Source organism: Struthio camelus, chromosome 13 (assembly GCF_040807025.1).
Source record: "Struthio camelus isolate bStrCam1 chromosome 13, bStrCam1.hap1, whole genome shotgun sequence".
Lineage (NCBI taxonomy): Eukaryota > Metazoa > Chordata > Aves > Struthioniformes > Struthionidae > Struthio > Struthio camelus.
In genome coordinates, this window is record NC_090954.1 from 10,030,192 (window position 1) to 10,052,367 (window position 22,176).

The 22,176-nt window shown below is 67.3% G+C and overlaps 1 protein-coding gene across 2 annotated transcripts; it reads left to right on the forward strand.

Moving 5' to 3' along the window:
- Nucleotides 1-916: 916 nt before the first annotated feature.
- RNF44 (ring finger protein 44) lies at nt 917-20,913 on the forward strand. 2 transcript variants are annotated; one of them, XM_068959653.1, is made up of 11 exons: nt 917-1,109; nt 17,315-17,495; nt 17,950-18,166; nt 18,683-18,850; nt 19,072-19,248; nt 19,515-19,676; nt 19,793-19,917; nt 20,059-20,146; nt 20,305-20,426; nt 20,521-20,620; nt 20,835-20,913. In XM_068959653.1, the coding sequence occupies exons 2-11, from the start codon at nt 17,389-17,391 to the stop codon at nt 20,895-20,897; spliced, it is 1,329 nt and encodes a 442-aa protein (XP_068815754.1). In that variant the 5' UTR covers nt 917-1,109; nt 17,315-17,388; the 3' UTR covers nt 20,898-20,913. The 2 variants fall into 2 exon arrangements, with proteins under 2 accessions (XP_068815754.1, XP_068815753.1); XM_068959652.1 differs by lacking the exon at nt 917-1,109 and adding an exon at nt 11,995-12,116.
- The last annotated feature ends 1,263 nt before the right edge of the window (nt 20,914-22,176 follow it).

Here is a 22,176-nt window from a genome sequence, read left to right on the forward strand (position 1 = left end):
GTCTCTGCTCAGGCAGAAGGGGGCCGGGAGGCGGGGGCGCGGGCCTGCCAGCCCCAGCCCCGAGGGCCTGCAGCACCCGGCCGGGGGGGTCCCAGCACCTTCACCCCCTTTTCACCGGGGACCCCAGGGGGCAAGGGGCTGGGCAGCCCTGCAGGGTGCAGCCAGGGGGACTCAAGGGTGCCCCCAGGACATCCAGCCCCACCAGGTACTTTCCCCACATGCTGGGGTGAGGGGAAGCAGGCTGGCCTGGGGCACCCCAGCAGAAACACCCGGGCCGGACCAGGACACCCCAGCACAGCCCCCCGGGCCAGACTGGGACACCCCAACAGAGACCCCAGGCTGGACCAGGACACTCCAGCAGAGACCCCAGGCCGGACCAGGACACCCCAGCAGAGACCCCCGGGCTGGCCTGGGACACCCCAGCAGAAACACCCGGGCCGGACCAGGACACCCCAGCACAGCCCCCCGGGCTGGCCTGGGACACCCCAGCAGAGACCCCCGGGCCAGACTGGGACACCCCAACAGAGACCCCAGGCTGGACCAGGACACTCCAGCAGAGACCCCAGGCCGGACCAGGACACCCCAGCAGAGACCCCCGGGCCAGACTGGGACACCCCAGCAGAAACATCCGGGCCGGACCGGGACACCCCAGCACAGCCCCCCGGGCTGGCCTGGGACACCCCAGCAGAGCCTCCCGGGCTAGATCCGGACACTCCCCAGCGCTGCCCTCCGAGCCGGGCGCGTGCGCTGCCGCTCGAAGCATTACGGCGCAGAGCGCCCCGCGGCCCGGCACGGCGCCTCGCGGTTTCGTCGGCGCCGCTCTTGGGCGTAGTAGGGTTGGGGGGGACGGGCGCGCCCATTCGCGTGGCGGGGGGGGGCTGGCGGCGCGGCGCGGCCGGTTCCATCGGGGCGGCGGGCGCAGGGGTACCATGAGGCGGGGCTGAGGCCGGGCCGAGGCCGGAGCGGGAGCGGCACCGGGAGGGACACCGGCACCGGGAGGGACACCGAGCCCGGCGGCCGCGCCATGCGAGCGGGCTGAGCCGCGGGCGGGCACCGAGCGGCCTTCGTGCGCCGGGCAGAGCGGGCGAGCGGCGGGGGCGGCGCCTCCGGTAGGTGCGGGAGCGGCGGCGCCGGGGCCGGAGCCCGGGTAGGGGGGTGGTAGCATGGGGCGGGCAGCGCCGGTGCACCGGGAAGGGGGCGGGCAGGGCTCGGTGCACCGGGAAGGGTGCAGGCAGGCTGGGTGCACGGGGAAGGGGGCAGGGCCGGTGCACCGGGAAGTGGGCAGGCAGGCTGGGTGCACCGGGAAGGGGGCAGGGCCCGGTGCACCGGGAAGTGGGCAGGCGGGCCCGGTGCACCGGGAAGGCGGCAGGGCCCGGTGCACCGGGAAGGCGGCAGGGCCTGGTGCACTGGGAAATGGGCAGGCAGGCCCGGTGCACCGGGAAGGGGCAGGCAGGCCCGGTGCACCGGGAAGGGGGCAGGGCGCGGTGCACCGGGGAAGTGGCCAGGCCAGCCCGGTGCACCGGGGAAGTGGGCAGGGCCCGGTGCACCGGGAAGAGGCAGGCAGGCTGGATGCACCGGGAAGGGGGCAGGCCCGGTGCACCAGGAAGGGGACAGGACCTGGTGCAGCGGTGCCAGGGGGTGGGGCAGGCCGGCCCGGTGCACCGGGAAGAGGCAGGCCAGGCCCGGTGCAGCGGTGCACGGTGGCAGATGCACGGGCAGGGCCTGATGCCAGGCGAAAGGCAGTGAGCAGGGCTGTGGGGCCGGCGCACGGCGGGCGGGTGGCTGCGTGGGGCGGCAGGACCCGCTGCTCCGGGGCTGGACGCGTGGGGCAGGCGCAAGGCGGTGGGTGTGCTGGGGTGGCTGCCGCCGGGGACGGGCGGAAAAAGCCCCCAGCTCTCTGGGAGCCCCCCAGGGAGAGCAGGGCCGCGCCGGGCGCCTCGGGTCTGCTCGGGGCATCGGGGAGGGCAGCAGAGCTGGGGCGGGCTGCGCCGGGCGCCCGCCTCCTTTTGGAGCCCAGCGGCGCTCTCGTCCCTTCTGCGGGGGCTGCCGGGCCGCCCTGTTTCTGCCCCGCCGTGTCTCCGGCTGCGCAGGAGTTGTTGGCTTGCGTCGAGGCTGGGTTTTGTGTCGCTGACTCGAAGGGCACTTTTTATAGGACGAGATAAAAGTGCTCCGTCTGCCGCTCCCGTTCCCAGCGCGGCGCTGCTTGACCTGAAATCGGTCATCTCCAGCCCCGCGCGGGGTGAGCGCCGTGTTGCGTGAGGAGGGACGGAAGGGGAAGTGGCGAAACTCTTGAGAAAGTCGTAAATGGAGAAGCTGCTTGGAAATAAATAAACCCTTAGACGGTGTTGCGTATACCACGATCGCAGGCGGTGTGCGTGTGCCAGGCTGGGCTCACGAGCAGCCTCGTCCCACAGAGGTTGTGTGGGAATGGGGGTATCCGTAGCTTGGGATGTGCGAAACCTACAGCCTGAGCTCTGCAGGCCTGCAGGATCTCTGGGTTTGGTGCTGCGCGCCAGGGTTTGCTTCCTCAGGCAGAAGTTCAGCGGCTGAACTCTGCTGGCAGCCTGCGCCATGGTGGATGCTGTCTCTCCGCTGTCGGGCCAGCACGTCTTCCTACAAGTGCGTCTTGGTTTTGTTGCGGCATCTCGGATGCAGACTGCGCCCCGGGAGCCCTGCACCAGCCCCTTGCCTCTCGGACAGCCGGCTGAGCGGGTCTCGCCCGCGCGTCTGCAGCTCCGGAGCTTCGTCCTGTGCCTTCCTCCTCGCCACCGTCCTGCGTCGCTGCCCCGTTCGGCCTCTCCTCCCACCTCCCCTGTGCCACCTGCACCTGTTTTGGCTCCTTCACTGGCTCCCGAGGACCCGAGTCCCCTGGGAGGCGCAGCTCCCGCGTGCAGCGGTGACGCCGTGCCCTGGGGAGATGCGCAGGTCAGAGGCTGCGGAGGCCGAATCCGTCCCTGTGGCAGGAGCGCTGTGCGCGGCCGGGGCGATGGGTGGAGGAGCAGGCGCGAGCCTGGCCTTGCCGGCTGTCGGATGGGAGCAGGCTGCCGTCTGATGTCACTGCAGTGCATGGTGGGTAATTATGCACGTTGCAATGAAAATAATAAGGCCGGCTCCATAGCGGCGTCTAAAAATACTGCTAATGCGGAGCGCCTGCTGGGTGCCTTTGTTTGTCACCTTTGGGTGTTTGCTTTGAAGCTGGCCAGGCTGCAGGAGCTGTGCTCTGCGTCTGCAAGTCCCTCGGGCTGTGGGATTTGGTTTGGCAGGTGCCCTGCAGCCCGTCTCGATCCCTCTGCTCGGGTGGCAGTGCCAGCAGGGCCGGGGCAGGTGTTGGCATGGGAGGCGGGAGCCGCCTGGGCTCAGGTGTGACTCCCCTCTGCACAGAGCCCTGCTGCACAAGGAGTCGCAGCCAGGGTGCGGGGCTTTGTCCCCCCCAAACCTTGCTTGGAACTGGGGCGCTCTGACTGGTGGCTGTTCCTGTGTCCCAGGGACCTACCCTGAGGCCGCCTTGCAGAGATGTGACCACGACCATGCTAGCCTGCCCTCGGGCAGACTGGCAGAGGTCAGGGTTAGGGCCCATGCAGCATGGTCTGTCCATCACCGGCTTTGCTCAGCCAGGTCAGAGCACCTTGTGGCTGGCGCTGCTGGGCTGTCCCTTTGGAGCTATACCTGCGGTCTGTCCTGGCACTAGCAGGACAGGAACCACCTCCTAGTCTCTCACTGCTTTCTGGATGAATGAAGGTCTAAGGGAGGGATGTGTGTTCGGAGTGAAGTGGTGTGATGGCGGGCACCTGGGCACTGGCCCTGGGCTGGAGCAGCCTGGGGTGACACAGGCGTGGTTTGCTTGAAGCCACCTCTGGTACGTGCCATGCCAGTCCTGTGGCCTGGGCACGCTGCGGGGATGAAGAAGGGACCGTGCCCTCCACCAGGGGCAGGCTGGCTGCTGCCGCCAATGCCAGCGTGGGGGCAGAGCGGGAGCCGGGTGGTGATCTCCACTCCGTGGGCAGGCAGGCGCCCTGCCGTCTGGTATCTGTACAGCTCTTGCTGCTGCTGTGGTCCCTCCATCTGCTGCCAGGAGCCGGTAGCTCCCCGCTGCAATGAAGGGAGAGGTTTGCAGGGGTGGTGAGAGCCATCTGGAGCCCCGGCTGCTCCAGCGACCGGCCTGGCATGCTCGCACGGGGAAGGCGGTGTGCGGCGGGGCAGAAGCGGAGGGCTGGGAAGGGCAGGAAATGGTGAGCCTGTGTGCTCAGGTCTCGAAGCTGAGCCTCTTCCGCTTTGCGTGCAGGGAGGTCACAGCAGCAGCTGGCTCTGGCTGGGGCTCCCCTCCTGCAGTCCTGGGCTGCTCCTCTTGGCTCCCGGTTGGTGCTCGTGGAGGGCTCTGCTCCAGCCGTCCGTCATGAGAGCTAGGCCTGGTCCCCCGTAGCCTAGGAGTGAGCAGAGAGGCGTTACCCCGCTGTGCCCCTGGCCTGCGGGGCTGGGCTGCTGTGTCCTTAGGGTTGTGCTGTGTTACAGGAGTGCTGTGCTGGGCTCTCCCTACACCCCAGTGCTGGAGGATCATTGCCACTGCCTCCGCTCTTGCCAGGCACTAAATCTGACTTCTGAAGCAGCGCATGGAAGTGACGTTCCCTTGAGCAGTGAAACATGCCGCCTCTACCTGACACGCTGTATGGCTCCCGTTTAGGAAGCGCAGAACAAAGAACGGGGAAAGAGACTTTGCAAATCCCCATTGATTTGCACAGTGGAAGCTGCTCGCTGTGTGTTTTGTGTCTGCCTGCCTGGGACCAGAGCTTTGTGCAGAGGAATTGATCAAGCTGTAAAACCCAGAGCCAGCTAATGAAATAGGGACTATAGATTTTTATTTTAAATGGAAGAGAGTTTAGGGGAGATTTAATTATCCCTGTTTTATGGACCTGTTAGAGGAATGAAATAACAGCTAGCAGGTAGGGCTTCGGCTTGCAGCATTTCTTCCAGGTGTGCAAAGAGCTGACAAAGTCCTGCCACCCTGGGGCAGCAGCACGGACAAAAGTGAAGGGGCTTGTTGTGGAACAGGATGTAGCAAAGTCCTGTTCGTCCTGTTAAAAGTCCCTGCTTCCCAGCGTGCCCATCGCTGGTCTGGGGTGGGAATATCTGCAAGGGGAGAAGCATGCTGAGATGGCACAGGGGCTGTCGCTGGAGGCGCCTTGTAGCGGGGTAGGCTGGCTTGGCCCAGCACAGGCTCCCAGCCTGAACGAGGGCTGGTGAAGAACAGCTCTCCCTTTCCCCGCAGGCTGGCGCGGACCCTTCCTCGTGTTGGTGGACGTCAGCGAGTGCGGGAGCTCTGAGCTTGCTGTGTTGTCACCTCCTCAGGTGCGGCCCTACCTGGGTGTTTACCCAGGGCTGTGGACACCGAGCTCCCATTGAAGCCTGTGTACCTGTGCGAAGCGTGTGGGGTTTGTAAATGAGAGCTGCAGAGCGCTGGGATTTGCTGGGCTTAGATATGTGTCCGACACAAGCTGTAATACTGTCACTACAGCCACTCCTACTGTGTGCATCCACTTCACGGTCACGTGAGCTTGGCCGCGGGGCATGGCTGGGGAGGTGGTAGCTGGGCAGCCAGCGGTAAGCAGTGCAGCACTAGTTTTTGGCAGAAAAGCAGGGAGCTTTTTGATGGTTTTGATTTCTCATCTCTGAATTGAGAGGCTGGGGCCCAACGTTTTCCCTCACGTCTCTTGGCTCCCTGCTCGGAGTGAGCCAGAGCGACGTGGTTTGCCACCTGTCCTGTGCTAGGTGAATGGCTGGCCAAGGCATTCACATACTCCAGAAGGTGCTCCAGCAGGCAGGCTCAGTGGTTAGGGTGCTTAATGTGTGAAGCGTTTAGGGGCTGCTAAAATGTCCTAGGAAGCAGCTGATGCTGGGAAGCCCTCCTGAAGGCCCTGTGACATTGGCCTGGCAGGAGCTCAGCACTGCCAGACTCTGAGCTGTGCAGTCACTAAAATGCATGGGCGCATGCTGTGGCTCCCCAGCACAAGCTGGTTCTGGAGGAAGCAAGGGGGAGGCGAGGGGAGCAATCTGTGTTTTCTGCTCACAAGGGTGTTGAGAGAAGCTGGCCTGTAAACTTCTTGGGCAACGTCACCCCAGGTGCTTTTCTTCTCCTTCACCCTTGCACCTGCAGGTCCTCAGTCTCCAGTGGCCATGGTGGGTGTCATTTCCTGGAAGGGGGTTGCTGTTCTCTGGCAGTGCGTAGCGGAGGAGAGCAGTCTGCGAGACCGTGTGCACAGAGGACGGAGGGGCCAGACTGCCAGGCGGGAGGGTTTCAGCTGCTCTCGCGCCCTGACTGCTGCCGTCTCGGTGCTTGGCTGGCATCTGCCATGTTTGTGCCCTCTTCCTCTCCATGGGGGCAGGTGTGCAGTATGGGATATCTGGGGTTTCCAGAGCAGGGGTGGTTTGGGAGGACTCCCTGCTTTGCTGTGTGCGAGCCAGAGGCCAAGGTGAGCAGCGTCCCCAGCAAGCAGTGCTTGTGACAGGCCTTGGGTCTTATTTTCCAGCCGTATCCTGGTCCCTGGAGATCTGGCCTTACCGGCGGTGGAGCTGTAGCTCTGGGCTTTCCTTGGCTATCCTGGAAAGCAGGACAAGGGTTTTCAGCTCAGCTGTGCAGAGCAGAGGACTGGCCTGCGATGCTGTGTGCTAGCAGCAGCTTCCTCTCGGGTGACCCTGCATCTCGGTGACCAAAGGCTCTAGCACCTCTCCCTGTCACCCACCCAGGGAAGGGAGGGCAGGTGCTCTGATCCTTCCTCCTCCTGACTTGGCCGCCCTGAGCCACGATCCTCTCCAGCAGGTTGTCTTTTCCCTGCTGTTCTGGTGGCGCTCACTGGCTGTGTTTGCTCTTTGATCCAAGTGTCATAGTTGCTTTTTTCTCTGTGCCTGCACTTTGGGAAAAGTGGTGAACAATAAAAATCCACCAGCAAAAGCTGTAGCAGAGGTCAGCCAGCTCCTGTGCCCCAGGCTGCTCTGTTGTCACTGCACAGTCGCGCTTTGTGCACAGGGGCTGTCAGCTTGGAAATCATGTTTTTTCTCTTAAAACCATCCGCAGGCACTGGTGAGGGGTTCTCTGTGAGTGACTGTATCGGGGAGATATCGTAGCAAGCGTCTATCGCGCTTAAGGCAGTGGTCAGTGCCTGTTTCAGTGCATCCTGTAAGCAGCCTCTTGGCAATTTTTAAAGAAAGGACAAAATAGGGTAAATTGTTGCTGAAAATCACAAATTTCTCCGAGCTCCTTTCTGAAGATGATTATTGCAGGTTGTCAGTGTCCCTGCAGGCTTCTTAAAACACAAAACAAAACACCCAACCCAACTTCCTGATTGTCACTAGCATTTTCAAGAGACTCTTCGTTTTGCTGAATGGTAACGAAATTGCTCTTTGCCATCCGCCAGCTTCTGGCTCTGCCCGTATCCTTTTGCTGGAGCCGCGAAACCAGACACTGCTGCTCTGCTCTGCTTCCTGTGCGACGGCAGAAGGGCCGCCACGAGCATGGGAGGGGAGGCGGAGGGGTCCAGTCTGAGCCCAGCCGGCGGAGCAGCGGGGAAGGCGTCTAGAGCCCAGCTCCTTCTGCCCTTGGCCGCTTGCTTGGCAGATGCTATTAATACTGCCCGCGGCATGTAGAGAGCGGGCTGGACTAGAAGGATGCATGTGGAGAGGTGGCAGGTGAGCTGGGGACTCCCAGAGACCCAGTATGGGGATAGGCATGGGGTTGGATCCCTGCTCCTCGGGGTGGCTCTGCCAAAGGAGAGGTTGGGTCTCTTCATTTTAAAAAAAGAGCTGTCTGAAAGGAGAACAAAAAGGTGAGGGGAAGAGGAGTAAGCAGTCCTGAACTGCTGTGTCTTGCAGTAGGAGAGGGCCTGGGGGGACTGTCCAGGCAGCAGGCCAGAGACAAACATGGCAGTGTTAGCTTTTTTCCTCCTTACCCCTGTGTAACTGAGCTGCGGAACTTGCTGCTGTGGGACGCCAGAAAAGACAGAGGTGTGCAGGGGTTCAAAGTGCTTGCGTCCATGGGAGGAGAGTCCACGAAGGGCTGCACAATACCCACCGTGGAAGGTCCCCTAGGTTGTGAGGACACGTATCTGTGACGACAGCTCTTGGATACTGGGCTGGATTGCCCTGCGAGCTGACCCAGGATGCCTGCTTTTTAGCCTGCTGCAGGGAGGGAAGGGCAATAGAGGACACTTCCCATCGCTTGACACTGCTGAGCTGCAGAGGTACCCGAGCTGGATCTGGCTGCTGCACCAGCAACGTTCTGGACACAATATCCAGGTCACGCAGGTGTTTTGGGGGCAAATGAAGAAAGGTGGGGATATCTCTGTGGATTATTTACCCTGTCCTGAGAAAATGAAGACATGTGCAAGCCTGCTGTCTATTTGCAAGTCTTCTCCTCTCCGCTTTGAACCTGCTGCATGGTTTCAGTCAAGACTGACAGTGTGGTAGCTGTCTCAGAGGTATTAGCTTGCTACAGGTTCTGGCTCATGAGGAGAAAAATCCTGTTAGCTCTCCTTCTGCAGTGCAGCTCAATCTTGCTATTAGACATCAGAGAATCCACGTGGGAGAGATCGACAGGAAACCAGGCTTTATCAGTTCCGCTGTCTGTGCAGCTACTTGTTCCTCATGTCAGCATCTTCCACGTGTGTGTGGCTGGAGGCGTTTGACGGGAGTGCTGTCATTCTGGGGGCGTGAGTGGGTGGCGTGTGATCGCAGCAGAGGCGTCCTGCCTCCCTTGCCAGCGAAGTTAACTTCACTGAGTCGCACGGAGCGGGGAGGGAGCTCCTCGCCTCCTCCTCTCCCTGGAGGAGAAGCACTTGACCCTGTGGCATTTGTGACAGATCTTGGGTCGGATGGGGGCACTCCTCTTGGCCCCCCTGCAGCCTGGGAACTTCTGGGCACCAGCCTCTTCCCACTTGTTTTCAAGGCCTTGGGGAGGGCAGAGGAGGATCTGGGATTTCTCCCCCCACCCTGAACTTGAGGGAGAGGCCAGGGAGCGTGGTTGCAAGTTGCTGGCATGCTGGGGGAGAGCCTATCTGGAGGGGTAGATGTGCTCACACCACTCAAATCACCCTGGCTAATCCTGTGACAGACCTGACCTATATATGGGGCAAGGGAGGCGGCACATGTCTGCAGCAGCAGATGGTGTCTTAAAGAGCCTAGGCTCATGGAGGCTTGAATTCTGCTGACCTCCCTCCAGCTCTAGCAAGGGAGAGGGTGGGCCGCCTGTTTGCTGCGAAGCAGCCGAGTTCAGCCTGCGGAGTCCTCTGGGATGAGAGCTGGGCATGTGCAGCCCCCACAGGCAGGGAGCTTTCTAAGGCTGCTGTGTGGTGCGGAGGGCCTGGCTTGCTTGAGATGTCGCAGGTCTTGTAGGCCAGGGTGAGGGTCAGGCTCGCGGGAGGAGGGTGATTAGACAAGACTCCACGTGCCTTGACCTGTCCCAAAAGCACTGATCAAAGCTGGTTAGTGGCCGGCCGTGCTGTAGCATTGGAGAGGTGTCGCCCAGGCTCCTCGCTTGGCTCTTCTAGGCATACACTATGCAGAAACGCTGTCACACTGGTGGTCATCAACAGCCAGCCTTTGCACAGTGGCAGAGCTCCCGGACTCAGGGCAGTACCATGTGTCGGTGGCTCTGTCCGCGGCAGGGTTCCAGGAGACGACGTGGGGCAGGTGCAGGTTAAGCAGCTTCCACGTGCTCTAACCCTGTGGCTGGACGGGCCGTGCCCCCACCCTCGTGGGAGCTGGCTGGGAAGACGTGGCCTGGCTGCTGTGGCTGCACGTGGCATCGCACACAGCACAACTGGACCTGGTGCTGCCACAGGAACCATCCAGCCTCACTGGACAGTGCAAACAGCAATTCACCGGAGAGCCATGCTTCATTGATTGCTTCTCCCACTGCTGTCCTGAGGGCATCGATAGCTGCTGGCAGTGGGGGAGCTGGTAACGCTGGTGTGGGTTGGGGGGGGGGGAGCGTCTGCACACACATCCATCATTTATGGCGTCTGCCTGCAGCTGGGGCCTCGCTGCTTGCGCTCTGCCTGGGATCGGGCCATGCTCTCTGGCTGTCTCGTGAAGGTGTGGGGCTGCCTCAGCCTGCAACTGATGGCAAGCTCGAAGCGCAGAGTGCCACTCTCCTCTCATCCCTCTAGCCCCCAAGTCTTGTAACCAGAGAGATAGGCCAGATCCTGAAGGTGATCTGATTCAGTCATGTCCCCTCCCAGGCTGCCTGTCTGAGCACACAGCTCTGACCTCGTCAGGGGTCTGCGGCATGTCCAGCTGTGCCTCTTTCCTGTCCCCGGCGTGTCGCCCGCTCCGGGGGTCAGAAGCAGCTGGCTGTGCTGTTGGCGGTGATGGCAGAGGGAGCAGCGAGGCGGTTTGCCCAGGGGGACTCTGCAGTGCCCCGGGGGAGCCCTGAGGCTGATGTGGCTCATCCGTGTTCCTGGGTGTCGGGACGGGGATGAGGAACTGAGATTCAGCAAACTGGCCCTGAGAGGAGCCTGCAGTGAGCAGGGTCACAGGAATGGGACGGCAAAGACCTGAACCTGGCTGGTCATCACTGTGATGAGCTACTGGGTTGTTAAAACGTCACTGATCTGAGGTTTTCCTTAAAGGGGTGATGTTACAAATTAATTAGCTCCCTTTTGGTTGTTAGCTCTTTAAAGCCTAGCTAGCTGTCAGGGGAGGGCTCTTTTACAGCCATGACATCAGGGCTGTCGGCTGGCTCGCGCTCCTGCCTTCGAGTTTCTGACTGTATACTGTAACTCGGGGAAGTCTGGCTTGGATGTAGTATCTGGCTTCCAGCAAAGCTTCTGCTTTGCGCTCCCCTGAGCGCAGGGTTTGACTCGTGCTGAAGGATGCTCCTGGAGGCGTGCGGGAGCCGGCAGCGCCGCGGCACAGCCTCTCGGCGTTCAGCTCCCGGCGCTAGCCACCAACCATGTGATTTGCTCCGCTTACCTGCCGGTGCGTCTCCTGGAGACGCTCCTAGGAGTTCTTGCTCCCTATTTAATTCAGGGTGGAAAGCAGGAGGCTTTTCTGAAGCAGAAGGGGCTTGTCCGGTGTCCAGAAATTCACACTGGGTACTGATACCCTCAGCGTGGAGACTCCTGTGTGCCTGACAGGCTGCTGGTGCAGGTGACAGCTGGGCGCCGTGTTAAACAGGAGGGGAGAAAGTTCCCTGTCCTCTGCCGTCCCAGGCTGGCCGAGAGTTGCTTGTTGCCCTGAGCTCCCCACGCCCCGCGGCTTTCCCATGCGACTTCGAGCGGTGACATGGCGGCGACACCGGCAGTCGGCAGGGAGCGCGCGGGCACACGGAGGCAGCACCTCGGCGGAGCACCCGGCGGACGCAGCCCGGCCCAGCCGGGGGGCTCGGCCGGGAGCCCCCCGCGGCAGCCGCAGGACGCCGGCCCGTGAGTAAAGCGCCGAGTGCGGCGCGTCCCCGGGGCAGGGCCCCTCGACGGCGCCTCGGCCCGGCCGGCGGCGCCCAGCCAGGCCCGGGCCGCCGTTGCTAGGCTGCCCCCCGCCCCTCCCCCCGGCGCGTGGAGACCGTTGCTAGGACACCGCCGCCCCGGGGGCACGTCGCTGCCCCGCGTGGCGGCCCGGCCCCGCGCCGTCAAGATGGCTGCGGAGCGTGACACGCCTGGTCACGTGGGCTGCGCGCGCGCGCGCCGCTCCGCTCCCCCCTCCAACCCCCCCCCCCCAGCCGCGCGCGCGCGCCCCCGGGGCCTCCGAATGTTGTGGCTCGGCCCGGTGCCCCCCGCCGCCGCCGCCGCCGGTTCTTAAAGGGCCAGGCGCCCCCTCCCGCCGCGGGCGGCGCGCAGCCCTCGCCGGCCGCTGCCGCCCCGCTCCGCCCGCCCCGCGCAGCGGAAAACAAAGAGGCACCGGAAACAGCGGCGGCGGCGGGGAGGGGGCCGGCCCGGGCGGGGGGCGGGGAGCGGGCAGGCAGGCAGGGAGGGGAGGGCCGGGCCGGGCCGGCGGCGGGGCGGGGGAGGGGAGGGGAGGGGAGGGGGGGGCAGGCCCGGGCCCGGCGTCGGCGAACAAAGAGCGGCGGGAGGGGGCGGGGGCAGCCGCAGCGGCACCCGGAGCGGCGGCGGCGGCCCAGGCCATCGGCGCAGGTAGGTGCGGAAGGGCAGGGGCGGGGGGGGGAGCGGGGCGGGGGCGGCGCCGCCCCCCGGCCCCCCGTGGGGCACCTGCCCGCGGCGGCGGCGGCCCGGGGCGGCGGGGCCCGGCGGCCGCCTTTGTTATTGCTTTTGTTTGGCGCCGAGCACATGGCCCCGGAGCGGCCGCTCTTAAAGCCACAGCTCCGCGCCGCGGCCGCGCTGGGTCCGCCAGCGGCCGGCGCCCCTCGGGCAGCTCGCGTCGCCCCGTCGGGGCGCTGCCGGCCCAGGCCCGCCGCTGAGGCGCTGCATGCAGCCTTGGGGGCGCCCCGTGGGGCGCTGCACCCTTTGGGGGTGCTGCAGGCTGGGGTGCCCCGTCGGGCTGCTGCTCCCGTCGGGGGGCCGGGTGGGGTACAGCACCCTTTGGGGGTGCTGCAGGCTCGGGTGCCCCGTCGGGCCGCTGCACGCTTTGGGGTGCCCCTTGGGGGTGCTGCAGCCGCCAGGGCGCCGCAGGCGGTGGCGGGCCGCGGGGGTGCCGCTCGCCCTGCCGCGCGCAGGGGGTGCGGGAGGTCTCGGGGGCGCCTCGGGCTGGGGTCGGGGTGCGCACGGGGGCAGGCGCGGGGCCTGGCGGCGCGAAGCCGTGGCGCCAAGGGGCTGCCGCGGGCTCGGGGCCGGAGGGGCCCGGGGTGCTGGGAGGGAGCCGGCGGCGCTGGGGCACCCGCCCTCGGCGTGTGGGCCGGGGCGGCGGGTCTGCCCGGGGGGGGGGGGCGATGCCGGGGGCCCGCGGCGGCCCCCACAGCCCTGCCAGCGCCCGAGCAGATGGCATCGGGCGCCGGAGCTGGCGCGTCGCTAACTTTGTTCTTGGCGGAGCGGCGGTGCCCGGGAAGCCGCCCCGGCGCGGGCCGCCCGCCGGGGGAGCGAGCGGGGCCTGGCCTGCGGTGGCCCCCGCGGAGGCGCGGCGGGGGTGAGTGACCTTGTGCCGGGGACCGCTGGCTCCCGGGGACCTGGTGGGACGGGGAGGGCCGGTGCGCCTCGTGTTGTTGGCGGCGGCGGGGCGGGAGGGCTCGCCGGGTGCCCCCCCGGCTGCGCCCGGCGGCAGCGGCGTCCTCGCGGCCTGGCGCGTTCCTGGGGGCGGTGGGAGCGCGGGCAGCTCCCCTGGCCCGGCCGGCAGGGCTGCGCGGCTCTCCCAGCCCGCCGCCGAGGTGCTCCGTGTCCCTAAGCCCGTCGCTGCTGCGTCGGGTCGGGGAGGTGGCCCGGTGGGTCACGCGGGGCCTTTGCACCGTGTGCGGTCGCAGAATAAGAACGTGAAATCGCGAGGAAGAACGTCTTGGCGCGGGAAGGACCCCTGCGGGGGTTGCACGGGTCTCCCCGGGGCGCTGCTGCCGCACGGCCCTGGTGGCCGGGGCACCGCAGCACCTTCCGTCGGGGGCAATGTCTTGGGGGCAGGGTAAAACCCCACTGGGGTAAAACCCCCTGGTTTCCTGTGGGCGCAGCCTGTCCCCAGGTGGGAGCCACAGACGAGCTCGTGGGGGTCCAGCCTGTGGCTTTTTTTTTTTGTTGTTTTCTCTTTTACAAAAGACAGAGAAATTTGTCAACTTCAGAAACGGTATCGCAGGCTGCGGTGAGGTTAAGATGAGACCGTGCGTTGCAGGAGACTTCCCTGGGCGCGGGGCTTGCCCCGCTGACTTTCCTGACGTGGTTGGTGACGCTTGTCACCCAGAAGTGACGTTGCAGCTTTCATGGGGGTGGCTCCCTGCTGGGGAGAGACCCCCCCCCCCAGCCCTTGTCCCAGGGGCTCTGGCCACTTAGTCCTGCCTGGCTCATCCTTGGGGACATGGGGGTCAGGGGAAAGCCCCGTTGGGGCCAAGGGACCAGACCTCTCCTGCACGGCGCTGAGCTGCCAGCTTCCTTAGGTGGGAGGCCGCGCGCCTGCCATGGGAGGAGGGCGTTTCACCGCCTGGCTTTGGCGTGGGGACGTGAGCCAGGGTGGGTGCGGGACGGGTGCTGACGCAGGGCCCAGGGCAGCGTTTCTCGCCCCGTGCCCTTGCAGGTGCGGCTGCGGGAGCGTAGCGCAGAGCCACGAAGGAGAGCTGCCCGCCCTCGGCGCCGGACGGACCGCCTGCAGCGCCCCGCTTCGGCTGCGGTCCCTGCGCGTCCCCCTTCGCTGCGGCTTCCCGGCCCGCTTCTCCCTCGCTGCAGGGACGCGCGCTCGCGCCCCGCTTGCGGCATGGAGTCAGCGTGCACAGGCCGGGCGACTGGGCCAGGGCTGCGAGGACAGGGCGGCGAGCCCAGCTGCCCTCGGTCCAGGCTGGCCAGCCCCTTTGCACCCTGCGCCTGCCGGCGGGGAGGTGGTGTGAGCCCAGAGTAGGGTGTGCAGGAGCCCAGCAAGACAGCACAGCCCTTAGAGCAGCTCTGCATCCCGCGTTGGCCAAGGACGTGCTGGAAATCCCTCCAGGCCGCTGTCCTCGGCTCCCCATCAGCCGGGATGCAGCCTGGGACGCCACCGCAGCCGCAAGGGCCTTCACTGCTTGCTTTTATCTGTGCCAAAAACAAGTGCTTCTCTCTCATTCAGTGTCCGTGTCTTGCATGGGGAGGGTAGCTCTGGCCACCCAGCGGAGGGACAGTAACTGGGCAAGCGCGATGGAGCAAGCTCTCCCTGGGTCCATCCATCCTCCCAGGGCCACCTCCAGCCCCAGGAGATGTGGACATCGCAGGTCTAGCTGCCAGGGGCTGCAAGATCTCCACCACAGCACGACCGCCCCTGCGGGCAGGGCAGGGAAGGGTCCAGTTCTGGGAACAGCAGGCTCAGCCACGCTGGGGGTTGCTCAGAGCCACTTGCGCGCAGCTGGGTCGAAAGGGAAGGAAAAGCCTCTTTGCCCCAGGGGACCTGGGTTAAGCTCTTCCCTCCCCCCAGGTGCCTTGCAGGGGGGGCTGCTCTGCAGCCAAGCTGGGGTCAAGCTTCCCAGGAGCGTCTGGCCATGCGCACCCTCGCCCCGGCCGGCTACCCCAGGGCTAGGAGCGCAGAGCCGCCGTCGGCTTGGTGCTGCGGCCTTGGAGCGCGTTGCTGCTGGGCCTCGGGCTGCTCACGCTGCCTTGCCTTGCAGCCAGCTTCTGCCCGGGCTTCCTGGCTGGGGAGGCTGCGAGACACCGAAGCGGCAGCATCCTCACCCTGACTCCCCCAAGGCAGCCCCTCTCCCCCTGGGTGCAGCAGGGCTTGGCTAGGTGGGGGCAGCGGGTGCGTGGTGAGAGAGCACCCAGGGGAAGGAGAGGACCAGCTGTGTCCTCCTGGAGGCCTGATTTGACTGGGTGCAAGCCACCCCCAGCTTCCCCAGGGCACGGGCTGGGCGCAGGGCTCTGTCCCCACCTCGTACGGGTGGGATGTTCAGGTGGTGCTCAGCACCTACCGTGCTGGCTGCTGCCCTGCCGGGGTGCGGGTCGGCGGGGTGGGTTTTGGAGATGCTTTGTCCGTGGAGGCAGGAGCTGCGCAGCCTTTTCCTGCCATGAGCCCTCACGTTTTCGCACGCAGGCTGGGCAGAGCGCGGGTGCCTGCGGGGGTGAATTGCCCCTGGGGCTGAAGGGAGCTCTGCGTCATGCCTGCCTCCCTCGGGGGTGTCTCTCCCGCCAGCCCCCTGCCACATCAGCCAGAGCCCGGTCTCGCCTCTGCCTGCTCCAGCCGTCCCGGGCAGGCTTGGGGCTGCCCCGAGGGGGTGCGTAGGCTGCCACGCCGCCAGCAGGAACCGGTCCCGGGAGACGCAACCGGCCCGTGGGCGTGATTGCCCCCGTCGCTGCTGGGGAGGGAGCCTCTGGGCTCGGGCAGGTGGTGCCCCGGGGTTCACAGCCCGATGGGGTGCACCCCAGAACAGCTGCCTGCAGGAGCGGGTGCCGGCGGCAGGGCGAGGGGCCCAGGGCGGCGGGGTTTGGGCTGGGGGCTGCAGAGGTGGCTGCGGGCAGGGGTGAAGGATCTGGGCTGGACCCTGGCGTGATGGAGCGGATGCCAGCAGCCGCCTCCAGCCCTACCAGTGCCTGAGAGCTGCTCCCTGGCAAGGTGGCTTGGGGCAGGGGCTGAGCACCCCGTCCTGTCCCCATGGAGAGCCTGGCTGCAGGCAGGGTGTAGGGTGGGGGTCCGGCAAGGCTGTGGCCCTCCTGTGCCGTGGGGCAGGTGTCCCCCGTGCCGGGGCTGGGGTTACCTGGTGGTGCGGGAGCTGCAGCTCGGACCTGCGCCACGTTGGTGGGCTGGCGCGGGGGCGGTGGGGTGCTGAAGACGTGGTGCGGAGAGGGGACTGCCAGAAACTGCCCGTCTGCGGGGCTGCGCTGGCTTCCGTGCGCGCGGAGCCGTGCTGCCTGTCCCGTGCTGCGGGGCCAAGGCGGGCGCAACGGCGGCGGCCGAGAGCCGGACTGACTCGGCTGAACCAGTTCCGTCTGGAGCAGCTTTTAGGGAATCTGGCTTCTCCTTGGTGCCGGGGCGCCTGTGTCCTGGCCTTGGGTTATCATGCGCGTGCACGTGCGCGCACATCCACCCGACGCAGCCACCCACGGCCCCGATGCCTTTGCAGGCCCCGAGCTGCCTGGCCGTCAGGGCCGCCTTTGCCTGCGGCACGTGTGCGCAGCCGGCTCCCCGGGCAGGCGGAGCGGCCGCTGGCTGCCCCGGGCCAGCCTGGCGTGCCCGTGGATTGCCGGCTCGCTGCGGCTGGCGGCCAGGGCTGCTTGGAGCAGTGGGGCCGGCTGCCTGGGCTCGGTGCGTGCCTGCCGCCGCTGCTGGGCCACGGGCGCTTTCCCCGAAGGGGCTGGCAGAGGAGCAGGCAGGCCCTTGGCGATGCCTGGTGCAACAGTGCCGCTGGGTCTGAATGCATGCTGCCTGCTGGTGAAAGCATTGCAAAAAATGTTAATCCTGGGGTTTAAACGCTCGTCTGGGCCAGGAGAGTGGCCAGGCTTATGGTGTGGAGGGAGCACGGGCCAGAGCCAGGTGGGCTGCAAACCCCTGCACGTCCTCGGGCACCGCTGCCACCCTGGGCGGCTCCGTGCTTCTCCTCCCCTCTCCCAAAGCGGGTGGTGGAAGAGCGAGCTGGGGTTGTGGCACCAGCTCTAGACCATGGCAGGGGCCTGGTCTGGAGAGCCGGGCAGATTTGGGGCTCCTGAGCCCAAGCAGGCCCTGGCCTGGCTGCAGCCCTGTGCCGCCCCTGGGGTTCGGGTGCCGTGACCTGCTGTCCTTCTCGCAGGGTCCAAGGTGCTGGTGTTTTGCCCTGTCTGGAGCCTGAGGTCCCGCGTGCCCATCCGCCTCCCGACGTCACCAATGCGACCATGGGAACTGGCAGTGAATAGGCGGCCTCCCTCTGCCCCTTTTAACCAACGCCGTTTCTCAGGGGGACCCTGCAGCAGCCCTGACCACCTCCGGCGAAGGTACGGGGCGCAGGGCGGCGCGGCGACCCAGAGCCCTGCCAGCCGCGGTGCCCGCGCACGGGGACGCGGCGCTGGCTCTGTGGGCCGAGGCCGTCCAGCTGGGGCAGCCGCCGGCTCCCGGAGGGCTCGGGGGGGATCAGGGCAGGAAAGCACGCCCGCCTGCCCCAGCCGATCGGTCCCCGGGGGGACAGGGCGTGCAGGGGGCCCTCTTGTGCCGAGGACACGAGGTGGCACGTGCAGGGCGAGCAGAGGAGCTGGCTCAGGAGCTGGCCAGCCGGCCGAGGAGCCCAGCCAGGCATGGTGCCCTGCAGCGCCCGCTGTCCCGAGCATCTTGCATGGGGAGCGTCTCGCCCACGGAGGGAGCGCGGGTGGGCACTGACCCCCCTGCGGCCCCCCCCCCGCCCGGAGCTGGGGGTCACTCCTGCTCTGTTTCTCTCCCGCGGTGGCCCCGCAGCCCCCCTGCCAGGCGTCAGTGGGGACGACGCGATCGACCTCTGGCAACCCTGCTGGGCCAGGATGAGACCCAACTGCACCCTGCCTTCCCCCAGCAGCCGCACATCCCTGTAGATGAGCCCCGCGCCTACGCTCTCCCCAGCACACCGCCACGAATGCTTCACCCGGCCGCACACCCGCCCCACCAGAACCCATTCATGGTGGATCTGCATGACCAGGTGGGTGCTGCGGAGGGGGAGGCCGCGAGCCCCCGGTGCTAAGGGTGACGCTGTGCTCAGCTCCCTTCCTCGGCGGTGGCCCCAGGACGGGTGGCTGAGCGCAGGTCCGGGGCAGTGGTCCCAAGACGTGTCCCCGGTCACTTGCTGTTGGGAGTGTCGGGTGGTGCCCAAGGTGGTCCCCGCAGCCAAGGGCAAGGGACGGTCCCCTCACAGGGTCGTTCATGCCGGTGCTGCCAAGCATCGTTGTCTGCAGCGGCGGTGCTGGGTTGGCGCCCTTGCCAGCCGACCCGCTGGAAGCAAACTGGGGACTGGAGCCAGCATCGAACCCAGTCTGGACAGCCCTGCTCCTCTGGCCACACTGGGGAGGATGCCAGACCCTTTGCTGGGCTGTGTCCCAGCGCCGGGTGCTCAGTGCCCTGCTGCCACCCTGCAAGATGGGGGAGCTCAGCTGGCACCTAGCCAGCAGGTACGCGTGACCCCCCCCCTTACCTGCACCCTCGGGTGCCTTGCCGCCAGGTGCACCAGGGACCTGTCCCTCTCTCCTACACGGTCACCACCGTCACGACGCAAGGCTTCCCCATCCACGCCGGCCAGCACATCCCTGGGTGCAGCACCCAGCAGCTCCCAGCATGCTCAGTGATGTTCAGTGGACAGCACTACCCGCTCTGCTGCCTGCCGCCCCCGGTGAGTCGCGGCCGGGGACGCCCGCGGGGGACGCCTGGGGACGCCCGGGTGCCGGGCCGGGTACCTGAGCCCATCGGAGGGCCAGGGCTGGGGTGCGGGTTTCTGGGGGGGGGGGAGGATGTGGGGCTGTTTGAGTCCTGGGGAGGGGGCAGAGGCGCGTGGGCACGGCCATGCCCGCGGCAGGCGTCTGAGCCCCCCGTTTCTCTCTCGCCGGCCCCCAGCTGATCCAGGCATGCGCCATGCAACAGCTCCCCGTCTCCTACCAGACGTTCCCCCCCCTCATCTCCAGCGACCATTACATCCTGCACCCCCCGCCGCCGCCAGTGCCCCCCCACCAGCCGCCCCACATGGCCCCCCTGGGGCAGTTCGTACCTCTCCAAGCCCAGCACCCGCGCATGGTGAGTGGGGGAGCGGGGGGGCAGGGGCAGGGCGGTGGGGCCCGGCCGGGCAGACGCCTGCGCTGCGGGGCCGGCAGCGGGGCGGGGGGAGCCTGCGGGGCCCCGAGACGGGGACGACCGTGGGGTCCGGCCTCTCTGCAGCCGCCGCGGGTCTGAGCTGGGGGCGACGGGACGCAGGGGTGCCTCGTCCTGCTAGTGCCGGGGTGGGGGTGGGGGGGGGTGTTGGGACCCCCCACCCCACGCCAGCCTGACCCTCCCGCCGGCAGCCTCTGCAGAGGATAGACAATGACGTGGACCTGCGAGGGGAGCAGCACCCCATCGCGGGCTTCACGTACCCCCCGTCCCACCACGCTCCCGCGCTGTCCCCCTCCGTGCCGCTGCATTACCTCCCCCATGACCCGCTGCACCAAGAGCTGCCATTCGGCGTGGTAAGTCCCCGCGCGCGGGGAGGGGACGGGGGGTGGGGGGTGGCGGCGGGCGGCGCGGGCTGGAGGGGGGGGCACACCGCGCGGCGGGGCTCTGACCGCCCCGTCTCTCCCCGCAGCCATACCCCCACATGATGCCCCGGCGGCTGAACGCCCAGCGGTACCGGCTGCAGCAGGCGCTGCCCCCGCCGCCGCCCCCGCCGCCGCCCCCCCCCTACTACCCGAGCTTCCTGCCCTATTTCCTGTGAGTACCGGGGTGACGGGGGGGGGGCATCCCGCCGGGGGATGCCAGGGTGGACATCGGGGTCTGCAGCCCCCGGGGGGGGGGCCTCCGCGGGGCTGTCCTGCCCCGCGCCCACGGCCCCGTCCTCCCCCCCCCCCGCAGCTCCATGCTTCCCGTGTCGCCGACGGCCGTGGGCCCCACGATCAGCCTGGACCTGGACGTGGATGACGTGGAGATGGAGAATTACGAGGTGCCCGCGGCGGGACGGGGCAGGCGGGGAGCTGGGAGAGTCCGGGTGGGCGGCTGGGGTTTGGGGGGGGGGGGGAGCCTCCGGCAGAGCCCGGGGTGGGGTGCTGCGCCGGAGCGGGAGGCGAGGCGAGCTGAGCCGTCCTCTGCGCCTCTCTGCAGGCGTTGCTGAACCTGGCCGAGCGGCTGGGGGAGGCCAAGCCGCGGGGACTCACCAAAGCAGACATCGAGCACCTCCCGTCCTACCGCTTCAACCCCGAGAGCCACCAGTCCGAGCAGACCTTGTGAGTGACCGCGGGGTGCCAGCCGGGGGGGGGGACGGGACACCGGGAGCCGCCACGGAGCGGGGGCCCGGCTGACGGCCGCCTCCCCCCGCAGGTGCGTCGTGTGCTTCAGCGACTTCGAGGCGCGGCAGCTTCTCCGCGTCCTGCCCTGCAACCACGAGTTTCACGCCAAGTGTGTCGACAAATGGTTAAAGGTACGGCCCCGCGCCGGGAAGCTCCCCAAACTCCCGGTGTGAGTTTTGGGGTGGGGGGGTGAGCCCGGGGCGAGCGGCCTCCTCCGTGCCGGGTATAGGACGGGGCAGGGTGCCGCCAGGCCTCGGCGGCGGGGGGGGGGGGGTCACCTCGAGCGGGGCCGGGGCCGGGGCGCGGGGGTGCCCCGCTCATGGCCCCCGTCTCTCCCCGCCGCAGGCGAACCGCACGTGCCCCATCTGCCGGGCGGACGCGTCGGAGGTGCAGCGGGAGGCGGACTGAGGCTGGCAGACGCTGTGCCGCACAATTCGCTAGAGGAAGAGGACGTCGGGCCAGGGGTGGGGGCCGCTTGCCCGCTGCCAGGGCCTGACCGTGCGCTTAGCCCCCCCCGCCTCCCCAAAGCCTCTCCTCGGATATGGTGAGAATTGAGCAATCCGGGATCCCGGCCAGCCCTCCTCCTCCCCGCCGTGGCACGGACTCGGCCGGACGCCTGCCGCTGCGCTCCCGGGGCCCCGAATCGTGTTGTGCTGGTGGCGGGAGGCGCGTGGCCGTGTCCTCCGCGCTCCAAAGACGCTGTTGTCGCTCCATCACTTTCCAGGTCTTTGTACTCTGTTAAGGATTTTTTTTTCCTTTTTTTTTTTTTTAATGCCAGTAGACTTTTTTTTTTCCTTCTTCTTCTTTCCCCCCCCCCCCCCCCCGTTTCCTTTTCTTTTCCGTTGCTTTTTTGGTTTCGTGGCCGTCGGGCCCAGCGGCGCGCGGCTCCTCCCCTCGGCGATGCTCACAGAGGAAGCGGGGAGGAAGGAGGAGGAAGCATGGCGGGTTTGATGCCGGCGGCCGCCCCGAGCCGGAGCGCTGGGCAGCTGCCCCGCGGCTGGACTGGCCCCGGGGCGGGGGGCAGCCGCAGGAGTTGGTCGGTCAGTGGAGCGCGGCGCAGGCGGGACACCAGCAACCCAAGGCATTAGCGGGGCGCGAAGGCGTCCGTCCCCTCGCTCCCGCGCGGAGCCCGGCGCGACCCCCTCTGCCCGGCTCGGCTGCTCCGGGTGGCCCAGGAGGGTGACGGCGGCTTGGTTTCTTTCCCAGGCGGCAGGACGACGCTCACGCGGCCCCCGGCCCCTTTTCCCCGCTCCCTCGTACCCAGCAGGAGCTAGCAAAGCTCCCGGGGCCGGGACCCTGCCGCGGCTGCAAGCCGCGTCCCGAGAGGTGGCCGGGCCCGGGGAGGGGGGCTGCGGCGAAGCCCCGTCCCTCCCCACGGCCTGGCCCCCCGCGCCCCCGGCGGTTCTCGGCCCCGCGGGCGAGCCGGGCACCCCGTCCTGCTGGCTGGACGGCACCGAGCGCCCCGAGCCGGGGGGGGGGGCAGCGGGGGGCCGGCAGGGCTGCGGCGGAGGTGGGGGGAGTCCCCCCTCTCCGACCCCCCCCCAACCCCCCGGAAAATCTCGAGTTGGGGCTTTTTTTAATCCGTAACCTTGTGGCGTATTTTCCCCTCGGGTCTCGAGCGGCCCGCTCCGCGCCGGCCCCTGGCCGCGCTCCCCGCCGAGCGCGGTGGGGGGGGGGTCCCCGCCGG

Bases quoted from the DNA above. Each gene is read 5' to 3' on its own strand.
- RNF44 (XM_068959653.1), top strand. From the start codon at position 17,389: ATGCGACCATGGGAACTGGCAGTGAATAGGCGGCCTCCCTCTGCCCCT. The intron at 17,496-17,949 runs GTACGGGGCGCA...GTGGCCCCGCAG, and splicing joins CCTGACCACCTCCGGCGAAG to CCCCCCTGCCAGGCGTCAGT. The intron at 20,427-20,520 runs GTGAGTGACCGC...CTCCCCCCGCAG, and splicing joins CACCAGTCCGAGCAGACCTT to GTGCGTCGTGTGCTTCAGCG.